Source organism: Furipterus horrens, unplaced genomic scaffold (genome assembly GCF_987537825.1).
Source record: "Furipterus horrens unplaced genomic scaffold, mFurHor1.1.pri manual_scaffold_7, whole genome shotgun sequence".
Taxonomy (NCBI): Eukaryota; Metazoa; Chordata; class Mammalia; order Chiroptera; family Furipteridae; genus Furipterus; species Furipterus horrens.
Genome location: NW_028327177.1, coordinates 70,848,787 through 70,871,448, shown reverse-complemented (window position 1 = coordinate 70,871,448; position 22,662 = coordinate 70,848,787). Strand labels below are relative to the sequence as shown.

General features: G+C 39.4%; 1 protein-coding gene across 12 annotated transcripts in view; it reads left to right on the top strand.

Annotated features, from left to right (window-relative positions):
* Positions 1 to 22,662, top strand: part of RMDN1 (regulator of microtubule dynamics 1) — a 59,356-nt gene that overhangs the window by 360 nt on the left and 36,334 nt on the right. For all 12 annotated transcript variants that reach the window (XM_090283796.1, XM_090283802.1, XM_090283807.1 and 9 more), the window contains exons 2-3: positions 6,882 to 6,999; positions 17,920 to 18,016. In XM_090283796.1, coding sequence (XP_090139922.1) covers positions 6,882 to 6,999; positions 17,920 to 18,016 — 215 coding nt within the window. The remainder of the gene's footprint in view (positions 1 to 6,881; positions 7,000 to 17,919; positions 18,017 to 22,662) is intronic.

The following is a 22,662-nucleotide window of genomic DNA, read 5'->3' as shown; positions in this document are numbered from 1 at the left end:
AAAGCAGAGCGTGAAGGGGGCCTGAGACTTGGTTCTGCTCAGGTGTTTGCAAAGTTATTGCAGTGACTCGTTTTACCTGCACTATGTGGATGACGGTGTACCGTGTCCATTGGATTGTCCGGTTCTGGCGTTTCTGTTAGGCTGTCTTGGCCTTGGTTTATTTATTTCTGGAGGAGGATTGGGGACTGAGAGTGGGCACTGGTGCACGTGACATGGCATTTGAACTGGGTGTTTTATTTTAAACTCTTAAAAGCTCCCTTTTGAGTGCCTGTTGTGTTCACTACGGGGGTGGGAGCTGTGTGCAAGACAGAAAGGGTCGACCCCATTCCTCCAAAACTTGCAGCCAGTTAGGCACGTGTTAGATAACTTGGGCAGAGGGAGGGAGGAGCGGTACTGAGCATGAAGCCTGAGCTTCAGTTTTTTGAGGCAGAGCATTGGTGAAGTTAAAATTTGAGGGGACTGTGATATCTAACATTTATTGAAGGCTTGTTGTAACCATATATTAAGCATTGCCTTATTTAATCTTCATCCCCAACCTACGGAGTTAGAAATGTTATTTTAACTTTTTAATGTGTCCAAGTCTCACAGCTGGAAAGATGTTGGGTTTGGTAGCAGATTGACCATCTCCTGAGCCCATGAGCAGCTTGTAGTTACAGTGTTAAAAACCTGGAAACTAGAGAAGCAGCAAAGAGAGGGTAGTAAAAACATCAGAATATGAAAGTAGCATCTCCTTGCTTAACGCCTCAGGTAGGGCAGAGCTTGGAGACTTGGGTTTGGCTCCAGGCCACTGCAATTGCTGGCAGAGGGGCAATTTGCTAATTCAAAACACCTGTAAAGCACAATAACATGAGGTCAACTTGTGTGATGAAACCAGCTTCCCACAGGTTCATTCATGGAAACAAGAGTTAAGTTTCTGCTGCATCTCATCAACATTATAATGAGACAAAGTTATTCCAGAACCTGCTGTAATGCTAAGCCAAAGGCAATAACAAAATTTATTCCAGGTACATTGAATTTTTAAGGAGTTGTAACTGTGTACTGTTACCAATTTACCAGTTTTTCATGTATTTTTAAGTCTTTATCATTTTAGTTTTCCTTTTTCCAAGGTTTTTCTCTAAGCATAAGGTCAATAAGTTGAGTTGGAGGCATTTAATTCCTAGGAGTTTGCAGCGTGGAGGTTACTTCTGAGGGACTGGGAAGACATTTCATTTGTTTTCTCTTATTTGTAATCTATATTACATAACATCCATCTTGGAATGTTTATTTTTCAACACATTTGTACTCAGTTTTTCTCTGAGCACAGCTCTGTTCTGAACTGAGAATATAATGAACATGAGAAACCTTGTTTATGTTACAGATTTGGAAGGAAAGGTGGCCATTTAGTAATTGTAATGAATGATGGGTGCTAGGAAAAGGACAACAAAGTTACACTAAACCTGATCTCGAAGGGAGGAAAGGAAAAGGTGTGGACAGTTAAGAGATGAGAGCTACAGAGAGATTATGACAACAGTATTTCAGTAGAGAGAGTATGAGATAAGCCTTAAGGTAAGAAAAAGGGGTCTTTTTAAGGTACTAAAAGTGACTGAAGTCTGGAATGGGAGAGTAAACTGAAATAAATCCAGGCTGAAAAGTCAGCATGTGCCAGATTATAGTTATGTGTTACTAGACAACAAATCTTAATGGCTTAAAACAGCAAGTGGATTCTGCTGGTTAGGAGTCTAGGAGAGGCTTAGCTGGGTGCCTCTAGCTGAAGGTCTCTTCTGAGGTTAAATCAGGTAGAGGTCTCAATTGAAGGCTCACCTTGTGCTGTCTCTGTTCTGTGCGCTGGTTGTGGGGCAATTGGTTAAGGACTATTCCTGTTATAGTCCTTGGGACCCACAAACATCGCTCTTGGCAGCAAAGCCAGATCAAGGAGTGTCCCCTGGGCAGTAGCTGCAAAAACCATGGCAGTGATGTGGAGCCTGGCAGAGGGAGAGCATGATGATACTGTTTACCCTTCATGGTGCCTGGAGAGGGTAGTTGGCCCCTAGTTGTGTTAGATGCCTGCTTTTTAGGCGAAGTTTTTAAGCTAAGCCAGTAAACCTCTTTCACAGAGAGTTCAGGCCCTTTTCAGTCAGCTACCTCTGTGATGGGCTCTGGGGTGGGTGAGTCTGGGAAAGTTTTTAAGCATGGTTTCTCAGTTTGCTGTAGCCTCATTGGACGCAAGCCTCGTTTGCTTTCTAAGCAAGATATTTTGGGGTCTTGTCTCCCAGGTGTGGGTCTTAAAAGTTGGGGTGTCTGGTGTGGGGTTCAAACCCTTTTCTCTTCCAGGAGAAGAGTTCTCTGATTGTGGGTTGCTGTATTAGGAGTGGGGTTTATGACAAGACTGTGTCTCTGCCTCTCCCACCTGTTTCAATATGGGTTTTTTCCTCACTTGATTGATGTGGAATCACTCAGCTAGATTTTGGGTTTCTTTCAGAGGAAATTGTTGTTTGTAGCTATAGATTGGCTCTGTTTGTGGGAGGAGCTGTGTTGGGATCCTCCTCTATTGCTCTTTTGAATGGGAACCTGTTGGGCCACTGTGGAGTCTACCAACCACAACCAGATTCTGAAAACCTTGTAAACCTAATTTTATTCTAAAGGTTTTAGAAACCATGAAAGAATTTTAAGCAGATTTTAAAAAAATCAGATTTGCATTAAAAACAACTTTCGTGGTGTCAAGAATGGACAGGCTAGTGGATGCTGGAGACCAGGTAAGAGATGATTGCTATAGGACAGGTGAGCACTGTGGTCGTTTGAACTGTAGTAGAGGCCATGGGACTGGAAATCAGTGGATGCAGTTGGAGGCTGTTATGGAGATAAACTTAGCGGACTCAAAGGATATATTTGGTGTAAGGGTTAGAGGGAGAGGGTCAAGGAGGAGTTTCAGTTTCTGGCTAGAGCACAGGGTGTGGGTGGGGGTGCTGTTTCCTGGGATGGGACTATGGAAGGCAATCTGGGGACTCAGGAAGGAGATGAATTATGTTTCAGGCTGTTTAAGGGGAATGTGGTGAGGTGGCAAAGGTGACGCGTGGAATAGACAGCAGTTGGATGGTCTGGCGTTTGCCTTCTGAGTTCTGGGCTGGAGATACAGATTCAGGAGACTTAGCATATAGTTGTCAGTAATACTGTAAGACCAAAAGGAGACCTGGTACCGACCATGGGGGAATTTTAACATTTAAGAGGAGGAAGAGCTGGCAGGAAGTTAGGAAACCAGGAGATGGTGGTGACACCTTACCTTTTATCTAGGATGAGTTTGTAGTTTTGAAGTATTTATAGCTTGAAGCTAGTACAATTAATGTTGAAGGAAAGAGATAGCTTCTTCTGTAGTTCAACAAATATATATTTATAAGATTTTATTTATTTTTAAAGGGGGAAAGGAAGGAGAAAGAGAGGAAGAGAAACCTTGATGTACGAGAGATACATCAATCTGTTGCTTCTTGCAAGCCCCCGACTGGGGACCTGGCCCACAATTCAGGCATGTGCCCTGACTGGGAATCGAACCGGCGACCTTTCGATTCACAGGCAGGCACTCAATCCACTGAGCCACACTAGCCAGGGCAATTGTTGAACAAATGTTTTTTGAGAACTTGTTATGTGAAAAGCATTGTGCTGGGTGTATGAGGAGAAATGGCACATTCTAGCTGTCTCAGTCTCACAAGTTGTTAGCATTTTGGAGTGTCATTCCAGATTCTTTTAAGTGATGTTTTTAGTTTCAGAAACATGATTTTATATACTTTCCAAGAGATGAAGAGAGAGCTGCTTACATTAACCAAACTGATGAGTACAACTGTAAACTGTTCTTTCATTAATTTATAATGACACATAAATCCCAGCTGCCCAATGTACATTACTCCGTCTAAGAGAGCCAGAATGTGGTTTATTCAGCATGATGTCCACCAAGAGAGTCGAACACCCTAAATGTAGTTTCCTCAAGTCTGTGTAGCCTTTTCTGCTATGCAGTCTACCTGCCAGAGGTTGAAAGCTAGGGGAGTCACTGGTAAAATCTTAGTCTTTTTCCTCCTTTTTTTCTAGGTACCACCATCACTGCGAGTACACATGCACACATGCACACCCACCCATATTCTCTGCCCGCCCCATCTTGCTTGTCTTGGTTAAATATAAATAAACTCAGAAAATTCAATATTAAAAATGTGACTACATCAAATTTAGTTTTACTACTTTGCTGTTGATGGGTTTTTGAATCCAGTTGTGTGTGATACCATGAATACTCATGCTCAAGAAAGTAAATAAAGGCCCTGGCTGGGTAGTTCAGTTGATTGGAGCGTCATCTCGATATGCCAAGGTTGTGGGTTTAGTACCTGGTCAGGGCACATATAGGAATCAACCAATAAATGCATAAATCAGTGGAACAACAGATCGATCGATACCTTTCTCTCTCTCTATCCCCCCCACTTCCTTTCTCTCTCTTTCTCTCGAATCAGTTAATAAAAAGAAAGAAAAAGCACTCAGCAAGCTGCAGTATGCCGGATTCCTCATTCCTACTCTTGATACTGATGAGAAGTTAAAATGTGGATCAGGTGTGGGATGGAAGAAAGAATCCAGAACGACTCTAGGGTTGTGTGTTTGTTTTGTTAACCACAACCAGAAGAATCGGGTTGTCATTTACCTTGAAAAACAGGAATGAATTTAGGGTGACAATGGCTGTCTTGGCTAATGAACTTGAGGTGCCTGTCATACTTCATGTGGAGAGAAGTGTTGATTAGGTAGCTAGCTGCATTTAGGATTCTGGCTCAGATCACATGTGCAGGCTTTTGGCACATTGGTGGCATTTAAAGTCATGCAACAAAGTGCGATTACCAGAATGACACAAATAAAAGGAGGTCTTGGACTAAGATCAAGATGCACCGGGTCAGGGAGGTATTGGAGATGTGGAACTAACAAAAGAGATGAGCTGTTGTTGAAATAGGAGGAAATTCAAGAGAGTAGCATTTCGAAAGCCACATGAAAAGTGCCAGGAGTTAGAAAGCAGGTGATTAGGAAAGAGACTGGAGTGGTTACCGAGAAGTAGTTCATGATGACTGCTGATGGTGATGGTTTTACAGGTTTGTACAATGTCATAACTGGTACACGTTATGTATGTTATGGATCTCAGTATAGTGGTGTTTGGATTTCAGACATCCAGTTCAGACCAGTGTGGCTCAGTTGGTTAGTTGTCCTGCAAAGCAAAAGGTTGCTGGTTTAATTACTGCTCAGGGCACATGCCTGGGTTGTGGTGTGGTCCCTGGTCAGGGCATGTAGCGGGGAGCACCCGATTGACATTTCTCTTCATATCTTTTTCCCTCCCTTCCCCTCTCCCTAAAAATAAATAAAATATTTTTTAAAGAATCAAACATCCATTCATGATTTCAGGAAAAAAATGGAGGAGGGAATTGTCCACTGTCAAGTACTGTTAATGGGTTAAGTAAGAGGAGAACTGAAAAAGGCCACAGGAGATGGAGTGCCCTTGGTTACCAGTAGATACCTGCAGTGGAGTGTGGGCTACAGGTGCTTTCTTTGTGTGAACTCTAAAGAGAGAGAATGGGGGGAAGAGGGAGGAGGTCTGAGTAAAGACAACTTTAAGAGTTTTGCTGAAAAGAGAAGTTGGAAAATGAGACTACAGGGAGATGTGAAGTCAGGAGGAAGTTCTTTCCTGTAAGAAGGGAAAGATCCAGCTTACCAAGATGGTACAGCTTGTTGTTATATGGATGGGAATAAATCAGCAGAGAGGGAAATACCGATGCTCCATTGTACTGGGAAAGGGGGTAAAGACCCATACATGCCTTCTTTCCTTTGGTCTTAGGGATTGTGGCCGTAGTCGTGAAAAGTATTTCTAAATCTGTTTGGATATACTCTTTATTTTATTCATTGTTTACTCAAAACTATGGGTTTGTAGATCACTTTTGAAGATATCTTAAAGCCATTTCCATTTTTTATGTGTAGTAATTACCATATTTAATATTTTTCATCTTGCGTTGTCTTATGACTGATAATATATCGGTTGGGCCAAAAAGTCCATTATGTTTTTTTCCATACGATGGTTCTAGTAGTGCTTAGTTGTCTTTAACTTCATTCAAAACAACTTTGTTAGATTGTATTGTGACAGCTGTCATGTCAGCGCACATTAAAAAACTATTAAAATTGGTGAATTTTGTGCACCCATTTTAATATCGAAGTTGGAAGAAGATACACAACATATTTCACATACTGTATTATACTTTATTATTTCACGAGAGGTAAAAACGCAACTGAAATGCAAAAATAGATTTGTGTAGTGTATGGAGAAGGTGCTGTGACTGATCGAATGTGTCAGAAATGGTTTGCAAAGTGTGTTGGTACTATTAACATTTTGACCAAAAAATTCTTTGCATTGGAAGATGTTTAGCAGCATCCCTGGCCTCTACCCACTAGAAGCCAATAGTGGGAGATAGCCAACATGCTCAAAATATCCAAATCAATACAGTTATTGGTTCACACGAAAAATGTGTCTTATTTTACAGAAAAAACAAAACGGACTTTTTGACCAACCCAATTTGTTGGTGTCTCATATTTTATTTCAAACAGTTATAACATCCGTGCTTCCTCAGTCCAGCACTTATCAACATGACTGATTTTTAGATAAGCTGCCACCCTTAGCTATTATTGTAAATCTTTTTCTTAGCAGGATATCCTCTACCTGTAAAGTAATAATGTGAAATCGTTTTACTGAAGAATTTGATGAGGTAAAATTTAAGCTTCCAATATTCTTAAGATTTATTGCTTTGGTGGGATGGGGTGGGAGAAAACTGATGTGATTTTTGCTTGGTGTAGCAATTGTTTCAAATTTTCTGTTTAATGACCTTTGACCATAATTGTTTCCACAGGTCATGGGAAACCCAGGAGTTTTCAAAAGAAGCTTTATATTCTCAGCCTTGTCTTATTTGGGTTTTGAAACTTGTCAACTTCTTTCTTCAGCTGTTGTGGTTCATGCCACAGCCAAAGGTAAGTCAGTTAAACATCTGGATCATTTAGTAATTTATGCTTGTCATTTTGTGGTTAATAACTTAGTTATTTTTGAACAGATACTGAAATTGACGTTATAGACTAGTTTATCTGCTTTCCTCTACATGTCATCTAATATATTTTCTTTTAATAACTGCAGCTCTTTCAGTGAGAAATACTATATTAATATGTTATAATTTTATAGGACCCTTGAGCTAAGAATGTTTGGTACATTTCTTTATTGTAGACATTATTACAGATGTCCAATTTTCTCTCCCCTTTGCCCGCCTTCAGCCAGCCCCCACACCCATTTCCCTCTGGCCATCACCACATTGTTGTCTGTGTGTATGGGTTGTACATACATATATTGTTCTTTGTGATACATTTTTAAAGGGTTGAAGGGTTGTGGAGGGAACAAAAAATATCCTACAGAGACCATATCTGGCCCACAAAGCCTAAAGTTCTTACTCTCTGGATGTGTATAGAAAAAGCGCTCAATCCCTACTTTGTAATGATACAATGATTCTTTTGTTTCCTTATTGCTAAGGTGTTAGTGCTTCTTGATAGAATTAAGAAAGGCCCAATTATTTTGAGATAGACATATTTAATGTATAAAGAATGCAGTTTGGTACTAAATATCAACTAACTGGTTGAAAAGTATAAAAATTACATCAGATTTCTTATTTGGCATGCTGTAGATAAACATTAAGAGTTGTCATATTTTAAAAATTAAATTTAGTTAAACAAGTTGTGTATATAGACAGCCAAAATTTCAGCGTATCAGACAAAGTCTTTTAATTGATAGGTTAAGCCTTTTTTTACAGCCCCACCTTTTACTCCTGCAGTGGTTGCGCTTCCGAATGGAGCGTGAGAGATTGCGTGGATGATGTGTGTCATCCATCTCTCTATTGCAGAATTCCAGGTAAACTACATGGCTTAGGCGCTTGGCTGGAACTGAGGTGATGCAATACCTTTTGAAGATTATTAATCTTGAGCGCACGCAGTGTTACCATGTCTAAAACTGACAATTATTTTGTATGGATGACTGCTGTCATTCACATGACCACTCAAGGGTTAATCATCAAGAAGAAGGTTGGGGAAATAAAAAGGAGGTCAGGGAAAGAAGGAGAAATTTAATTTTGAATAGCTGTTCTTACTAAAGTTCTGGGAGCTGAAGAATTTCAGAATATTAGTTTAAAATTACTAGTTAATGATTTTATTTATCTCTGAGTAGTCTTAAAAAGCAGGTAATTGAGAATGGCTATGTGTTTTTATCTTTGTTTGTTGTAGTTATCATTTTCATTAAGGACAAAATAGAGGACTTGGTTTTGTCACTGGCTCAATGACATATTTTGGCAAATAGGACAACTCACCTTTTTAAAGCTCCCTAGACTTTTCACCTCAGCTTCAGTATTCACAGCAACTTTGTAAAGCTGTTAGGACAAACATATTATCACATTGTAATATTAATTTTTAAAATATTTATCCTTGAGAGGTGTGCTCAGTGGTTGCACTTTTAAGATTTGTGTGTGTGTGTGTGTGTGTGTATGTGTGTTCCATTATTATAATACTAATTTTTGAAAAGATGCTCACCAAGTTAAATTTCTTCCAGGTCAAAGTGTCAGGAGAAATTAGAATGCTTATCTTTCGTTTTGCGTCTCTCATGCTTAGTTTGTGTGTGTAAGCACCAACTCATTGCAGAAGTGAGTGCAAAGCATTTGTGCTCCTGAACACAAAATATGGCACTTTGAAAGGCAAAGCCCTAATTACTTTCAGCCCTTATTGATGATGCTCCATTTTTTCAGGTCATGATCTTTTAATTTTATTTTTTAATCCTCATCTGAGGATATGTTTATTGATTTTAGAGAGAAAGGAGGTAGGGGGAGAGAAAGAGAAACATCGATGTGAGAGAGACATTGATCAGTTGCGTCCCATATGCGCCCCAACTGGGGATTGAACCCACAACCCTTTGCTGTAAGGGATGGTGCTCCAACCAATTGAGCCACCCAGCCAGGATAGACCATGATCTTAATGACATAAAATTGCTGCATATTCAGTAACATACAACTAACATTTTAAGGTGGTAGACCCCGGTGAGGGACACCAGACCGTAGTGTGGCCCTGCACAGCTGCAGTGAGGGTAGAGGGCGTCTTGCTGTCACTTGTTTTCTTACTCTCCACCCCTTATCTCCACACTCTTTCCCCACTTCTTGAATGAGATGGGGAGCTGGGCCCCAGAACTCCTGTGGACCAGCTGGAGATTCCTGCTTGTAGTGGCCCCTTGACCATGCAAGCAAAGCCCGTGCAAATGGCAACTGTTGGTGTGAACTTATGAAGTGTTTTCGTTCAGAAGAGACCATTCATCACAGTAAGATCTCCATTGCAGACACTGGGTCATGTGGCCTGGCCTGTGCATCAGCACCTTATGAAATGCTTGAGTGATGAACAGGGCTTTGTAATGTCGATGAAGGCAGACTGCAGGGTGCTACATTGGGTCTTCAACCAGGCAGGCCTTTCCTGTTTCCAGAAGAGGTGACCTTGTCACTGGAGATTCCGGCCTGGTGATCATTGCAGCAAGCACACGCCCCAGAGAAGGAAAAATGTGCCTTGATATAGCCAGGCAAAATGTGTCCATCTTTAATGACTCCTAGTATCACCCCTGCTGCAAACTAGTAGTCATTTCCAATCCCATGGATGTGTCTTCATGTATGTAGCCTACAGTGTGTTTCCAAAAATCATCACTGGAAGTGGTATAATCTGGACACTGCCCATGTCCATTTCTTATTGGGTAAAGACTTGGTGTCTGTTGTGACAGCTGTTGTGAAAGGATCCCTGGAGGGCACAGAGACGCAGAACACCCAGGTGCAGTGAAGCAAATGTTGCAGGTGTCCCTCTGAAGGATATAAACTAAGTTACAGGATTGGAAAAATATCCTGAGCAGTGGGAAAACGTCCACAAAGAAGTGGTCACTTGTGGCTAGGAGATGGTGAAAATGAAAGGGTTTCCTAACTGGGCTTTTGGCTTATGTATAGCTGATTGACGGAAAGCATTTTGAAGAATCTTAGGATTTCCACTATGAGTAAGGGTCTCTGTGGAATAAATGTATCCTGGGAGAGAATGGTATTACAAAGATGACACTGACCCCTAATGAGGAGGCTTATTTGAAAAAGAGTGCAGAAATACTTTGGGAAATTCAGAAGGAGCTCAAGCTTTAAAATTATTTAAAGCTACCATTCTGAATTTACTGAAGAGATGGTAGTTACAGGATTATATGCCAAACATTTGAATAAACTTGAATTCATAAAAGTAGGAAAAGGAAATGGGGTAGAACAACTTAGCTCTCCAGCTTTTTTATTTAGCATTTAGTCCTAAGTGACTGCAGCAAAGATTTTCTGGAACTTCTAAAGTACCACTATTAGCCTTCTGTATGTATGCAGTTGTCATTTGGCCCAAAAGTATATATGGTGCATATGTGTATTGTGCTATAGAAGTTCTGATTCTTTTTATTCAGTACATGCTACTTCATTCAATTTGGCTGGCTTATACCTATGTTCATTTATATGCTATTCAAAGAAGTCATAGCTTTATCTATATTGTAAAAATAAAAGTATATATGAGGGGAGACCCAAAATAAACCGGATTTACTTATAAAACATTGTGTGTTTATTCTTATATGTTTAAACTTCAGTCACCTTCAAAGTACTCTATACAATACACTTATTGAGACTTTTTTCCCACTGCTCAAAACAGTTTTTGAACTCATTATTTTGATGACTTTTAGAGCTTCTGCCATTTTTGTTTCACCTCTTTTGCATCAGCAAAATGTTTCCCTATGAGGACTTTTTTCATCAGGGGAAACAAAAAAATAAGTTGCTCAGGGTGAAATCAGGTGAATAGGGAGGGTGGGGCAGAGGGGTCATGCTGTTTTTGGTCAAAAACTGCTGAACATTCAATGTAGTGTGGGTAGGTGCACTCATAGATCGCCCATCATGAAATGGGCAAGTGCGTTAAAAGAGCCTTCAAAAAAAAATTTTTTTTTTTCACTGAAGGCAAACACAGCCTCTCACAACAATGCCAGTTGGTGTGCTAATACAGCTAGGTTCCCAGAACACTCACCTAGCTGGGGAAGCCTATACCACAAGTGGTCTGCCCTCAAGAAAATTCTGGTTTTATTTTGGTTCCCCCCTGGTATGTGCAGAAATAACTCAATGTATCAATCCTAGCAGTACAAAAAACCTTGAAAAAATAACATTTTAATATTCCAGTGTATAACTTATTCCGTTCATTACATATTTTAATGCAACCTCCCCAATGTTTTAGAATCCTTTCTCTACTTTCAGGCATATTTTGAGCACTCGAAATGTTTTTCTTTATTTTTTTATTGTTGTTCTATTACAGTTGTCCCAATTTTTCTCCCATTGCTTTCTACTACCCCACTCCCACCCTGCTCCTACAGTCAATCCCCTCCCTGTTGTTCATGTCCATGGGTTATTTATTTTAGTTTGATCACTTGAAATGTTAATGCAAAGAAAAGAGTATGGATGTTTATTTAGCTTTCCTTTATTTTCTTCAGCTTTGTTTTCTTAAACAAAAAACATCATTTTATGACTTCCAGCCAAGATGGAGGCTTAGACTGACTCACTCTGTCTGCCTCCCCAACTAAGAAGGAATACAACTACCTCAAAACCAAAAATAACCAGAAATTCCAGAAAATAGAACTACATGGAAGTCCAACGTATGAAATTATAAACCAGTGGTGCTTGTCCGGACGGGTAGGAGGGGCGAAACTGAGGCGGAGAGGTCGGGCTGTGCTGTCAGCGGTAGCAGCAGGGATAGCGGCAGGACTGCGAGAAACGCCAGGGGAGCAGTCTGGCTGCAGTCGAGACCTATCAGCTTGTGATTCTAACGCTGGGGAAGGCAGACCCCCATTGCCGCAGGCTGTGAGGCCCAGAGGGTGTGGGGACAGAGGAAGAGGCTCCCGGTCTCTCAGCGGAGAGTAGCGGCAGGAATCCATCTTGTACCCCAGCCCCCACACAAAGCGCCACAGTGTGGTGAAAGAGGTTGCTGGGTTGTGATGAGTGCTCAGGGCGCTGCACCCAATAGTGTAGGAGGTGTGACAGCCCTACCCAAGAAGGAAAGATAAACGAAAATGGTCAGAATGACAATGATTGAAATACCAGTCATGAAGCTAATCAAACAGCAAATAAAGGAATTAACCGATGAACAAATAGAAGAATTTTCTGAGGCTCAGTTCAGAGCTATAGTCATAAGGCAGCTTACAGAATTAACAAAAGATATTGAACATGGTGGGGAAGGAATGAAGGCTAGCCCTGCTGAAATGAATGAAAACGCGTATGAGACAGTGGTGAGGAAACAAAAACCAGAGATCAAATCAATGAATCAGAGCATAGGGAAGGAACAGTCAGCCAGTGCAGAAAGAGGAAACAAAAAGGAATATGAGGAGAGGCTCAGAAACCTCTGGGACAGCTATAAGTGAACAAATATTAGAATTATAGGTTTTCCAGAAGGTGAAGAAGAACTAGAAATGGAAAAATTATGTGAAAAAATAATGAAGCAGAACTTTCCTAACTTGGGGAAGGAAATAGACTTCCAGGTCCAGGAAGCACAGAGAGTTCCAGAAAAACTGGACCCAGGGAGAACCACTCCAAGACACATAATCAAATTGTCAAAAATTAAAGAGAGAATCTTAAAAGCAGCAAGAGAGAAGAAAAGAATCATGTACAAAGGGGTCCCAATTAGACTATCAGCTGATTTCTCAAGGGAGACACTGCAGGCCAGAAGGGACTGGCAAGAAATATTCAAAGTAATGAAAATCAAAAACCTACAGCCACGAATACTGTATCCAGCGAAATTGTCATTCAGAATAGAAGGGCAGAGAAAGTGCTTCCAGGACAAAGTAAAACTGAAGGAGTTCATTAGATCCAAACCACTGTTAGATGTTAAAGGCACTTGTTTAGAAGAAGGAGGATCAAAACTATGAACATTAAAATGAAAACTGTATCACAACAACCAACAACAGAAACTAGGGAATCGAAACAAAGGCAAACTAAGTAGGTAACAAGAGTGGAAAGAATTATAGGTATGGGGAACATATTGGGGGAAGGTCAGCAGAGAGGGGGAATGGGAAAAAGGGAGGGAGATTATGCAGGAATTAAGCATAGTAGGAGGGAATGGAGTAGACAGGATGATGTTGAGAAGAACTATATGCACAACCAATGGACATGGACTAAAAGGAGGGAAACTGAAGAGATGGGGGGGTCACTGGGTGGAGGGGAGCAGAGGGAAAAGAAATTGGGACAACTGTAACAGCATAATCAATAAAACATATTTAAAACAAAAAAACCCACATCATTTTATAATTAGTTGTTTGGCATGTTCATTAATTTGTTTATTAGACTATGCTGTAGCCCTGGGAAAAAGTCAATTATTGATAAAACATAGAAGCCCGTTTTTTTATAATTTGGAAAACGATCCATATTCGTATGAAAATGTAACTTCGTTGGTCCTTATGAGTTTTCCTTTGTTTTCTCTTTCCTATGCTGTGATTATTTTCATATATTTTGAAATTGGTCATCAAGTAATTCCATTCATTGGAACTTCTGTTTAATTGTCTTTAAATCTGCTTCCTGCTCATTGAAACCAATTCATTTTTTTTTTCTCTCGTTACTGGAATTAGATCATATTCTGAATTGAGATGTTTTAGAACTTAATCTAACATTCTAGTTGGGTGGGATTGTAAGACTCATTTTTTAAGGCAGTGTCTATACTTCCCACAAGATTGTATCAAATACCTGTTAGCAGTAATTGAAACACTCCAATAATAATTTATTTCCTTAAAATAGACATAATTTAAAGCCCCTCAAGATATGCCAGCATATGTGTATGTGAGTGAAAGTTTGCTTGTGAAATGCTTAGAAGTGGCTCAACCTGAATGACCTTCCTAAATCACTTCCATTGTCTCTCTTTACTTCTTATCTTGATTTCTCTTTACTGATGATCCTTCAGAGCTGAGGTCATTGCTCCTTCACACATAACTTTGTGTTACTTTAGGGCCCTTTAGAGGCACTGTCTCCAGTCCTGCTAAGGATTATCAATGTGAAAATTTTGCCTTAAATTTTAAGGTGTGCTAGTGCTTAGAACCTTCTAGTATCTAGAGAAATCTTAAAGTATCTGGAATACTCATTTTCTGTTTTCTCAGTCCTCTCCTGAGAAACTTCAGAAATAGAGTTATTTTACCTGCATAGAGGAGTAGTCATATATGTCCAGGTGTCTCTCATTAAAGTGTACTCAGCAAGAAAATGTAAGTTTACTAATTTATACTGTAGTCATATTGTTGACTTTTTATATTGACCTTTTTTTTTTAAATCAAAAATTCATTCATTGCACATACTCATTTGAGGCTAAACTTAAATTTTCACTGCACAGTTGTGGGTGAATTAATATCTCAGTTTATCTTGTGATACGCATTGAGTAGTTAAGTTGAAAATAATTTATTTTTTGCCCTGGCTGGTGTGGTTCAGTGGATTGAGCAGGGGCCTGCTAACCAAAGGGTCGCCGGTTTGATTCCCAGTCAGGGCACATGCCTGGGTTGCGGCCCAGGTCCCCAGCTGGGGGCGCGTGAGGGGCACCTTCACTTTGATGTTTCTCTCCCTCTCTTTCTCCCTCCCTTCCTCTCTCTAAAAGTAAATAAAATCTTAAAAAAAGAAAAATAATTTATTTTTTAATTATATTTTATTGATTATGCTATTATGCTCTTATGCTAAATAATTTACTTTAAAAGTTTAGTCCATTTTATAGAATATGATCTCTATGTCGGTAACATAGCTTATTTTTAAATATTTTCAGGAAAAGTGCAGAGCATTAAACAAGTAAAAAAAAAAAGAAAAACTGATTTGCGGATATGGGAGTGGTCTACATGCTCTCCCACCTTAGTGCCTATCTGCGTCTATAGTATCAGAGCAAGTGCATCTTTTCTTATAAATTACATGCTACACAATTTTAGAAATTTCTGTTCAGAGTCAGGGGGAAAAAACATTTTTAAAACCTGGATACTATAGCTTATGGTACTGTACTATATAATAAAGAAATTAGTGATACATGATTTAAGAAATTATAAAAGAATAATACAGATAAGTTTAATTATTTAAAATAGCCCTGGCTGGTTTGGCTCAGTGGATTGAGCGTCGGCCTGCGAGCTAAGTGTCGCTGGTTCGATCTTCCAGTCAGGGCACATCAGAGAAGGAAAACTCTGACTCCAAAAAACCTCCGCTGCCTTGCGGCATACCTCTTCAGGGGAAAGGCTAAAGGAGTAAACCCCGACAGAAAATCCGGAGCCGGAGTCCCTAAGGCGGTTTGACGTTGTAGTCAACACCGGCAACTCCTGCGGCGCACCTGAAGCCAAGCTGTATTGACTCCGTCTTTCCCTTGGATCCTTCAGCTGCCAAGAGAGGGGGGGTCTGCTGCATGGGCAACAGCAGACCCTCCATATCACCCTGCCCAGGCTCTGTAGCTTCAGCTTCACTGGAGAGGACACTCCAGCGTCATCGCAAGATGTCGATTCAACACGGGAGGAGACAGATACCGTGTCACTCCCGAGTTGGACTGCACAGCCATTCTCGGCGGTGCAGATAGACTCTTAAGAAGCTACACCATCGTCTCTCGAGACGGACGGCTGCCGACGACGACCTGGCTAATCCAAGATCATTTCCTATTTTGAGGTTAGCTGATTAGCAATCTTAATTCCATCTATAAACTTTAACTTTCCTTTATCATGTAAGTTACACATTTTCATAGGTTCCAGGGATTAGGATGTGAACGTGGTTGGGGTCCTACTTCTGTTTACAAAAAATATTGACTAAGAATGTTGAGACTATTCTTTTTTTTTCTTTAAAGATTTTATTTATTTGTTTTAGAGAGGGGAAGGGAGGGAGAAAGGGAGAGAGACATCAATGTGTGGTTGTCTCTTGTGCACCCCCAACTGGGGACTTGGCTCGCAACCCAGGCATGTATTCTGACTGGGAGTCGAACCAGCAACCATCTGGTTTGCAGGCTGGCGCTCAGGTTCACTGAGCCACACCAAACAGGGCTACTTATTCTTTTTAAAGAATCTTTGGGTTATTGTAACCTAATTTTGGAGAATGAGTCACTGATAAAAATATAGAATAAAATGGAAGCAAACTTAAGAAAATTAACCAGTTGTGTGACTATTACTGGGTTGGCCAAAAAGTCCGTGTAATGTTTTCTGTAAAATAAGACGCATTTTTCATGTGAACCAATAACTGTATTGATTTGTATATTTTGAGTATGTCGGTTATCTCCCACTATTGGCTTCTAGTGGGTAGAGGCCAGGGGTGCTGCTAAACATCTTCCAATGCATAGGACAGCCCCTCAGCAAAAAATTTTTTGGTCAGAATGTCAACGGTACCAAGAAACTTTACAAACCATTTATGACACGTTTGATCAGTCACAGCACTTTCTCCATACACTGCACAAATCTTTTTTTGCATTTCAGTTGTGTTTTTACCTTTCTCAAAGTAATTAAGCATAATATGTGAAAAATGTTGTGTATCTTCTTCCATCTTCAATATTAAAATGGGTGCACAAAAATTCACCAATTTTAATAAGTTTTTTTTAAATGTACGCTGACATGACAGCTGTCACAATACAATCTAACATAATTGTTTTGAATGAAGTTAAAGACAGCTAAGCACTACTAGAGCCATGGTACAAAAGAAACTAAACAAATTTTTTGGCCGACCCAGTATTAGCCTAGCACCTACCAGATTGAAGTAAGATTAAAGAAGAAAAGAAAAACTCTTAGGGTTTCTTTGCTGTTTTCATTTAATTTTTCTTAAACTAGTATGATGATACCATGTTAACTTAAAAAATACTCCATGTGGCCCTAGCTGCTGTGGCTCAGTGGATTGAGCATTGGCCTGCGAGCCAAGGGCACATTACTATGTTGCACGTCATGTCCCCAGTTAGGGGCACGAGTGAGAGGCAACCACACTGTAAAAAATAGAAAAAATACTTCATGTAGTTGTTTCATAAATTCATGAGCTTTCTTTTTTGATTTAGGTTTTAATATTTCAAGAACTTCAACCTCAAATATACTGATTAATTAAAGCATTCCAATATAAATAATAAACTGAACTCAATACATTGGAATGTTGGGTCATTCGTAGGACTAACTAATAATTATTCACCCTTTTAGAAAACAATCCAGTGTCTCTGTTCCTTAGTAATACAGTAATTAGAATGTCTTGAAATTCACATTTAATTTTTTTCCAGTAACTAGTCAACTTCAGAGCATTAGACTGTCTATAATATGGTTTATGTGTTTGGGTTATAATGTCTAAATAGTTAATGCATTGGTTGGAACACAGTGTGAATCATAAGTTTCAGATTTTCTATATAGTTAATTTCATCTACATTTTTGATGACAGATTTGACTATTTCTGTAAAGTATCTGTATTAAGTCAGGTCATAAAGCAAATCTAGTAAAACAGTGTGGTTCAGTACATGCAAATTAATAATTTTCAATACTGTAAGTGGGTGTTATATCTTTTTGTACAATGGATGGTACTTAACCAGTGGCAACATCAAAGACTGTGAAAGGCAAGGGTACCATAACTTGTCACAGGAAGTTCCTTTTCTCATTTTAAAAAATGTACCATATTTAGTACCAGAATAAGTTGTCTAATTTTTTATTTTGCATGGTATAAATAAGTCACTTACTACAATAGCTTCATAATTATTTATACTACACTTGCATTTAGATACTTCAGAATTTCGGATCTATAATTTTTTTGGCTTCTTTATGAGTGTTTGTGTTTCTTAGAATTGTTGCCATCTGGCTTGGGAAGACCTACTATACAGTGTTTTTTTTCTCATTCATAGCCTTCAGAGTTGAAGAAATCCTCCAAAAAGCAGACTACCTCTATGAAAGTGGAGAAACAGAAAAACTCTACAAGTTACTGACCCAGTACAAGGAAAGGTGAATAGTGTGTGATGGGCCCGGGCTTGTGGTTTCCTCAACATTCTCATGTTACTTAACACTTAAAATGAGTCTTGGTGCTGCAAATCTTTATAGCTTTTTAAAGGTTTTTACTTCAAAATAATTTTTCTTAGAGTTTTATTTATAGCATGCTATTTCTTATGTTAAATGATTCAAAAATGCTACATGTATGTCATTGATTTAGAAAAAGTTCTACTTATAATAGTAAAATGTTGAAATACTTGGTCCATTTTGTTAGTTTGCTTTGGATTGTACAAGGTAAGTTGCCGAATGTGTTTGTCACCTACATTATATGTTTCTCATTTCTTATAAGTTGATTTTTTAAAGTATATTTTATTGATTATATTGTTACAATAGTACCAATTTATTCCCCTTTGCTCCCCTCAACCCAGCACGCCCCCCCAGCAATCCGCCCCCCAAGTCCATGCCCATGGGTCATACATACAAGCTCTCTCGCTTCACCCTTTCATATATTGTTCATCCTTTTTAAAAATAAATAGATAAATAATTATTTTAACAAATTATTAAAAAAAATAACAATCCTTCCCTCTCAGACTTAAGACCCTTTATAATCTTATAAAGGACAATGGGCAAAGGTCTCTTGCTCCTCTAGTTGCTTCAAGCTAGACATGGTTGTCGGCCTACCTACCCTTGGGTCCAGAAATCCCTAATAAGAGTGGGGGTGCAGAGGGGAGGGTGGCCTTCCCACATGGGGAAGGATCGTGCAGACTCAGGGACAGTTGGCTGTCCCCAGACAATGGCATGCTTGGTTTAACAGGCTGGCATCCTTGCTGTATTCTGGGGGCAACAGATTTGGCAACAGGATTAAAGGCATCATTCAATCCATAACCACTAGGTGACAAAAGGCAGGTATTAATTTTTCAATGTCCTACATTAGGGAAAAAAAGGACTTCTCTGGAGGAAGGTGTACCAGGCACATCTCACTTGTCCAAAACCCTTTTGCCCATTATACTTAGTTTGGGCTGAGGGAAATATTTTGGTTTTTCCGCTCTCAGACCTCTGGGCTCTTTTCTGTCTAAGCCATTAAGATAGAAAAGAGAAACCAGTTTTAAAGTGAAGCCCACAGACTACCCCATACTTCACCAACCCAGCCACTTAGTTCAGCCAAACCATTGAGTCTCAGGAGGCAGCACTGCAGACAGGATTAAGTGATGCCTATATGTACAGACAGTCACTCAGGTAATGAGATCATAGGCTTATGCCCTTTGAAAACAGAAAATACATGTTAATTTATGTAACATAACCCACATACAAGTCTCTAAATCTTTCGGACTGTCTTATCGGAAAGACATCCAGTTGCAAGGCATTTGACATTCTTGCCTGTAAATTAAACATCTTTGATGATACCACAGACATAGTTTAACTTTCAAATGAAAACAAATTTTAAATGAAAGGAAACTTTAAAGACAGCTGTACTACTTTATAGTCTACCACAGAGTGTTGTGATTTTCCTTGAATCACGATTTTTCTCCCCAAGATTACCCTCCTTGTCATTAAAGGGACTGCATTAAGTCCATTTTTAATATATCCTGTTTATTTGCATAAACAACAAAAGCAGCAAATTATCACATATGATCTTTAGTTCTGCTTTGCTGGAACTTACGCAAGGAACCTATAGGGTGACCTTCAGTCTGCCTTTCAGGGCACACAAGCTGAGCCACATATCTGGCATTCAGCCTTTCCTGTAAACACCTGTCTTTTCCAAGTCCTTCTGGTTTTCCATTGTGCCTTAAGGTCCCTTCTAGCCATCTTTCAGGAAAACAACCTTCTTTCCTTCCCTGGAAAGATTGCTGCGGACCGCACAACCAACCAAGGTATGAGGTCTTTTATCTCATGGGCTTTTATTACCTTTGAATGTCAATCCTAGTTCCTCAGGGCTTTTTGGTAACAACCAGAGCCCAAGCATGTCTCCTTTAGGTATGACATTTCGGTCAAAGTCTTGGTAAAAAAAAAGCCTCTATTAACATCTGGTCTTATTAGTTTTATTCAAAGAAACTTAGGTCATTACTTCTTTAGAATGCCAAACTCTGGAGGGATCAGATAGGGAGAAAAATATACAGTGTGAAGGAAAATCCTTCTCTTTCTAATATTCACTGAACTTGTATTTCCATTCTTTATATTTTCATTTTTCCCCCATTAAAAATTTTTTTGTTTTTCCATTACAGTTGTCCCACTTTCTTACCCCTCTTGCTTCCCCGCACCCTACCGTCCCTTCTCCCACATTCAGCCCCCACCCGGTTGTCCATGTTCGTGGGTCATTTATACATGTTCTTTGACTAGACCCTTCCCTTTCTCTCCCTCCCGCCTCCTCCCTTGTTACTGTTAGTCTACTTCTTGTTTACATGCCTCTGGTTCAATTTTGCTCATTTCTTTGTGTTGTTCATTAGTTTCCTGTAATAGGTGACAGCATAAGGTATTTTTCCTTCTTGCCTGGCTTATTTCGCTAAGCATAATTCTCTCTAGTTCCAATCATGTTGTTGCAAATGGTAGAAGTTCCTTCTTTCTTTCTGCTACATAGTACTCCATTGTGTAAATGTACCACAGTTTTTTGATCCAGTCATCTACAGATGGGCACTTAGGTTGTTTCCAGCACTTGGCTATTGTAAATAGTGGTGCTACGAACATAGGGACTTATTCATTGTCATTTTCCCCTTTTGTACTTGTGTTCCTCTCTGTCTCTGTTTCTTCATCTTCTTAAAGCAGACTCTTTAGCATCTCTTGCAGTGCTGGTTTGGTAGAGATGTATTCTTTTAGCCTTCTTTTGTCTGGGAAACTCCTTATTTCACCTTCCATTTGGAATGAGAGCCTTGCTGGGTAGAGTATTCTTGGTTGTAGGCCTTTGTTTTTCATTGCTTGGAATATTTTTTGCCGTTCCCTTCTGGCTTGTAGTGTTTCTGCTGAGAAATCTAATGATAGCCTTATTGGAGCTCCCTTGTATGTTATTAGTTGTTTCTCTCTTGCTGCTTTTAGGATTCTCTCTTTGTCTTTGAGTGTTGCCATTTTAGTTATGACGTGTCTTGAGGTGGGCCTGTTGGCGTTCATCTTCATTGAGACCCTCTGTGCTTCCTGGACTTGCGTGACTCTTTCTCTCCTCATGTTAAGCAAGTTTTCTGTCATTAGTTTTTCAAAGAGGTTTTCTATCCCTTGCTCGTCTTCTTCTGGAATTCCTATAATAGGGATATTATTACATTTCATGTTTTCCTGCAGCTGTTTTAGAACCTCTTCATTCTTGTTCAGTCTTTTTTCATTTTTCATTTTGTTGAACTGTCTGGGAGTTTGTCTAAGTTGTCCTCCAGCTCGCTGATCTGATCTTTTGCTTCCTCTAGCCTGCTTTTAATTACTTCTACTGTGTTCTTCAATTCAGAGATTGTATTCTTCATTTCCTCCTGGCTCTTATTGATAGCGTCTATGTCCTTTTTCATGCTGGTGTAAATCTCAGTAAGTTCCTTGTAGTTTTTCTGGAGTTCCTTGTAGTTTCCCTGGAGTTCCTTGTAGTTTCCCTGGAGTTCTTTGTAGTTTCCCTGGAGTTCTTTGTAGTTACCGCTGGGCTCATTGAACTTCTCCATAATCTATGTTTTGAATTCCATATCTGATAGTTTGTTCCCCTCTATTTCATTTAGCACTCTTTCTGGAGATTCTCCCTTTCCTTTTGATGGGGGGTTGTTTTTCTGTCTCCCCATTTTTGTGACTCCTATTGTTTGTTGCTGCTTCTTAGAATGATCTGCACTTTCTGGATCTGCCCCTGGTGGTGTGAGATCATGTACCAGTCTGGCCCTAGGCAGCCTGTTGCAGACTTCCAGGGACCTACTGCCTTTGTCTGTCTCCTTTAGTTGTTAATATAAATAGATTTCTTATTGTTATAAGATTTTAATGAATATGGATGGTTGTATGCCTCCACTGAATAGTATCTGTGTATCACTTTAGATGCGTGGTCTTTTAGAGAAACTAAAAATACCTCCTTAAAAAAATAAGATTACGTGTTTAGGCCAGAGTATCAGTGTGTATTCATTTGAGGGGATGCTAAATGTGGAGTAGATCCAGCCTTATAAAGTGAGTTAAATAAGGCTTCTCCGGGTTACTGATTAACCTCATCTGCTATTCTACTGTCTTAGATTCTCAAGACTCATCATTTTATTTCCTAAATGTCTATAGGACCAATCTTGCCTTCCACTGGTCCCTCAGTAACTTGAGATGGCTGGCTTGGCGTTTTACACTCACTTCAGTAATTACTTGAAAAATAAGGTGTTAGGTAGTTACTCCATATTCATTGAATTATAAATATACTATTGCTTCTTTAAGTTTAAAAATTTCATGTGAATACCATTTTTAAGAACTATAGGAAGGGGCAAAAATAGGTTTACAGTTGTAAGTACACAAAACAGTTTATTGTATTATTTATTATTATTTATTATATTCTTTTCCATACCAACAACTATAAACCTACTTTTACCCCACCCTGTATATAATATAGTAGGCTTAAAGGCAGACATTTAATAAAAAGGAATTTAAGGTTAGTTTTAAAACTATTTCTGCCTCTTAATTGTGATTACTATTTCTTTTATTAAACATTTCCCATTTTATATAATTATATTTAAGTGGCAGTT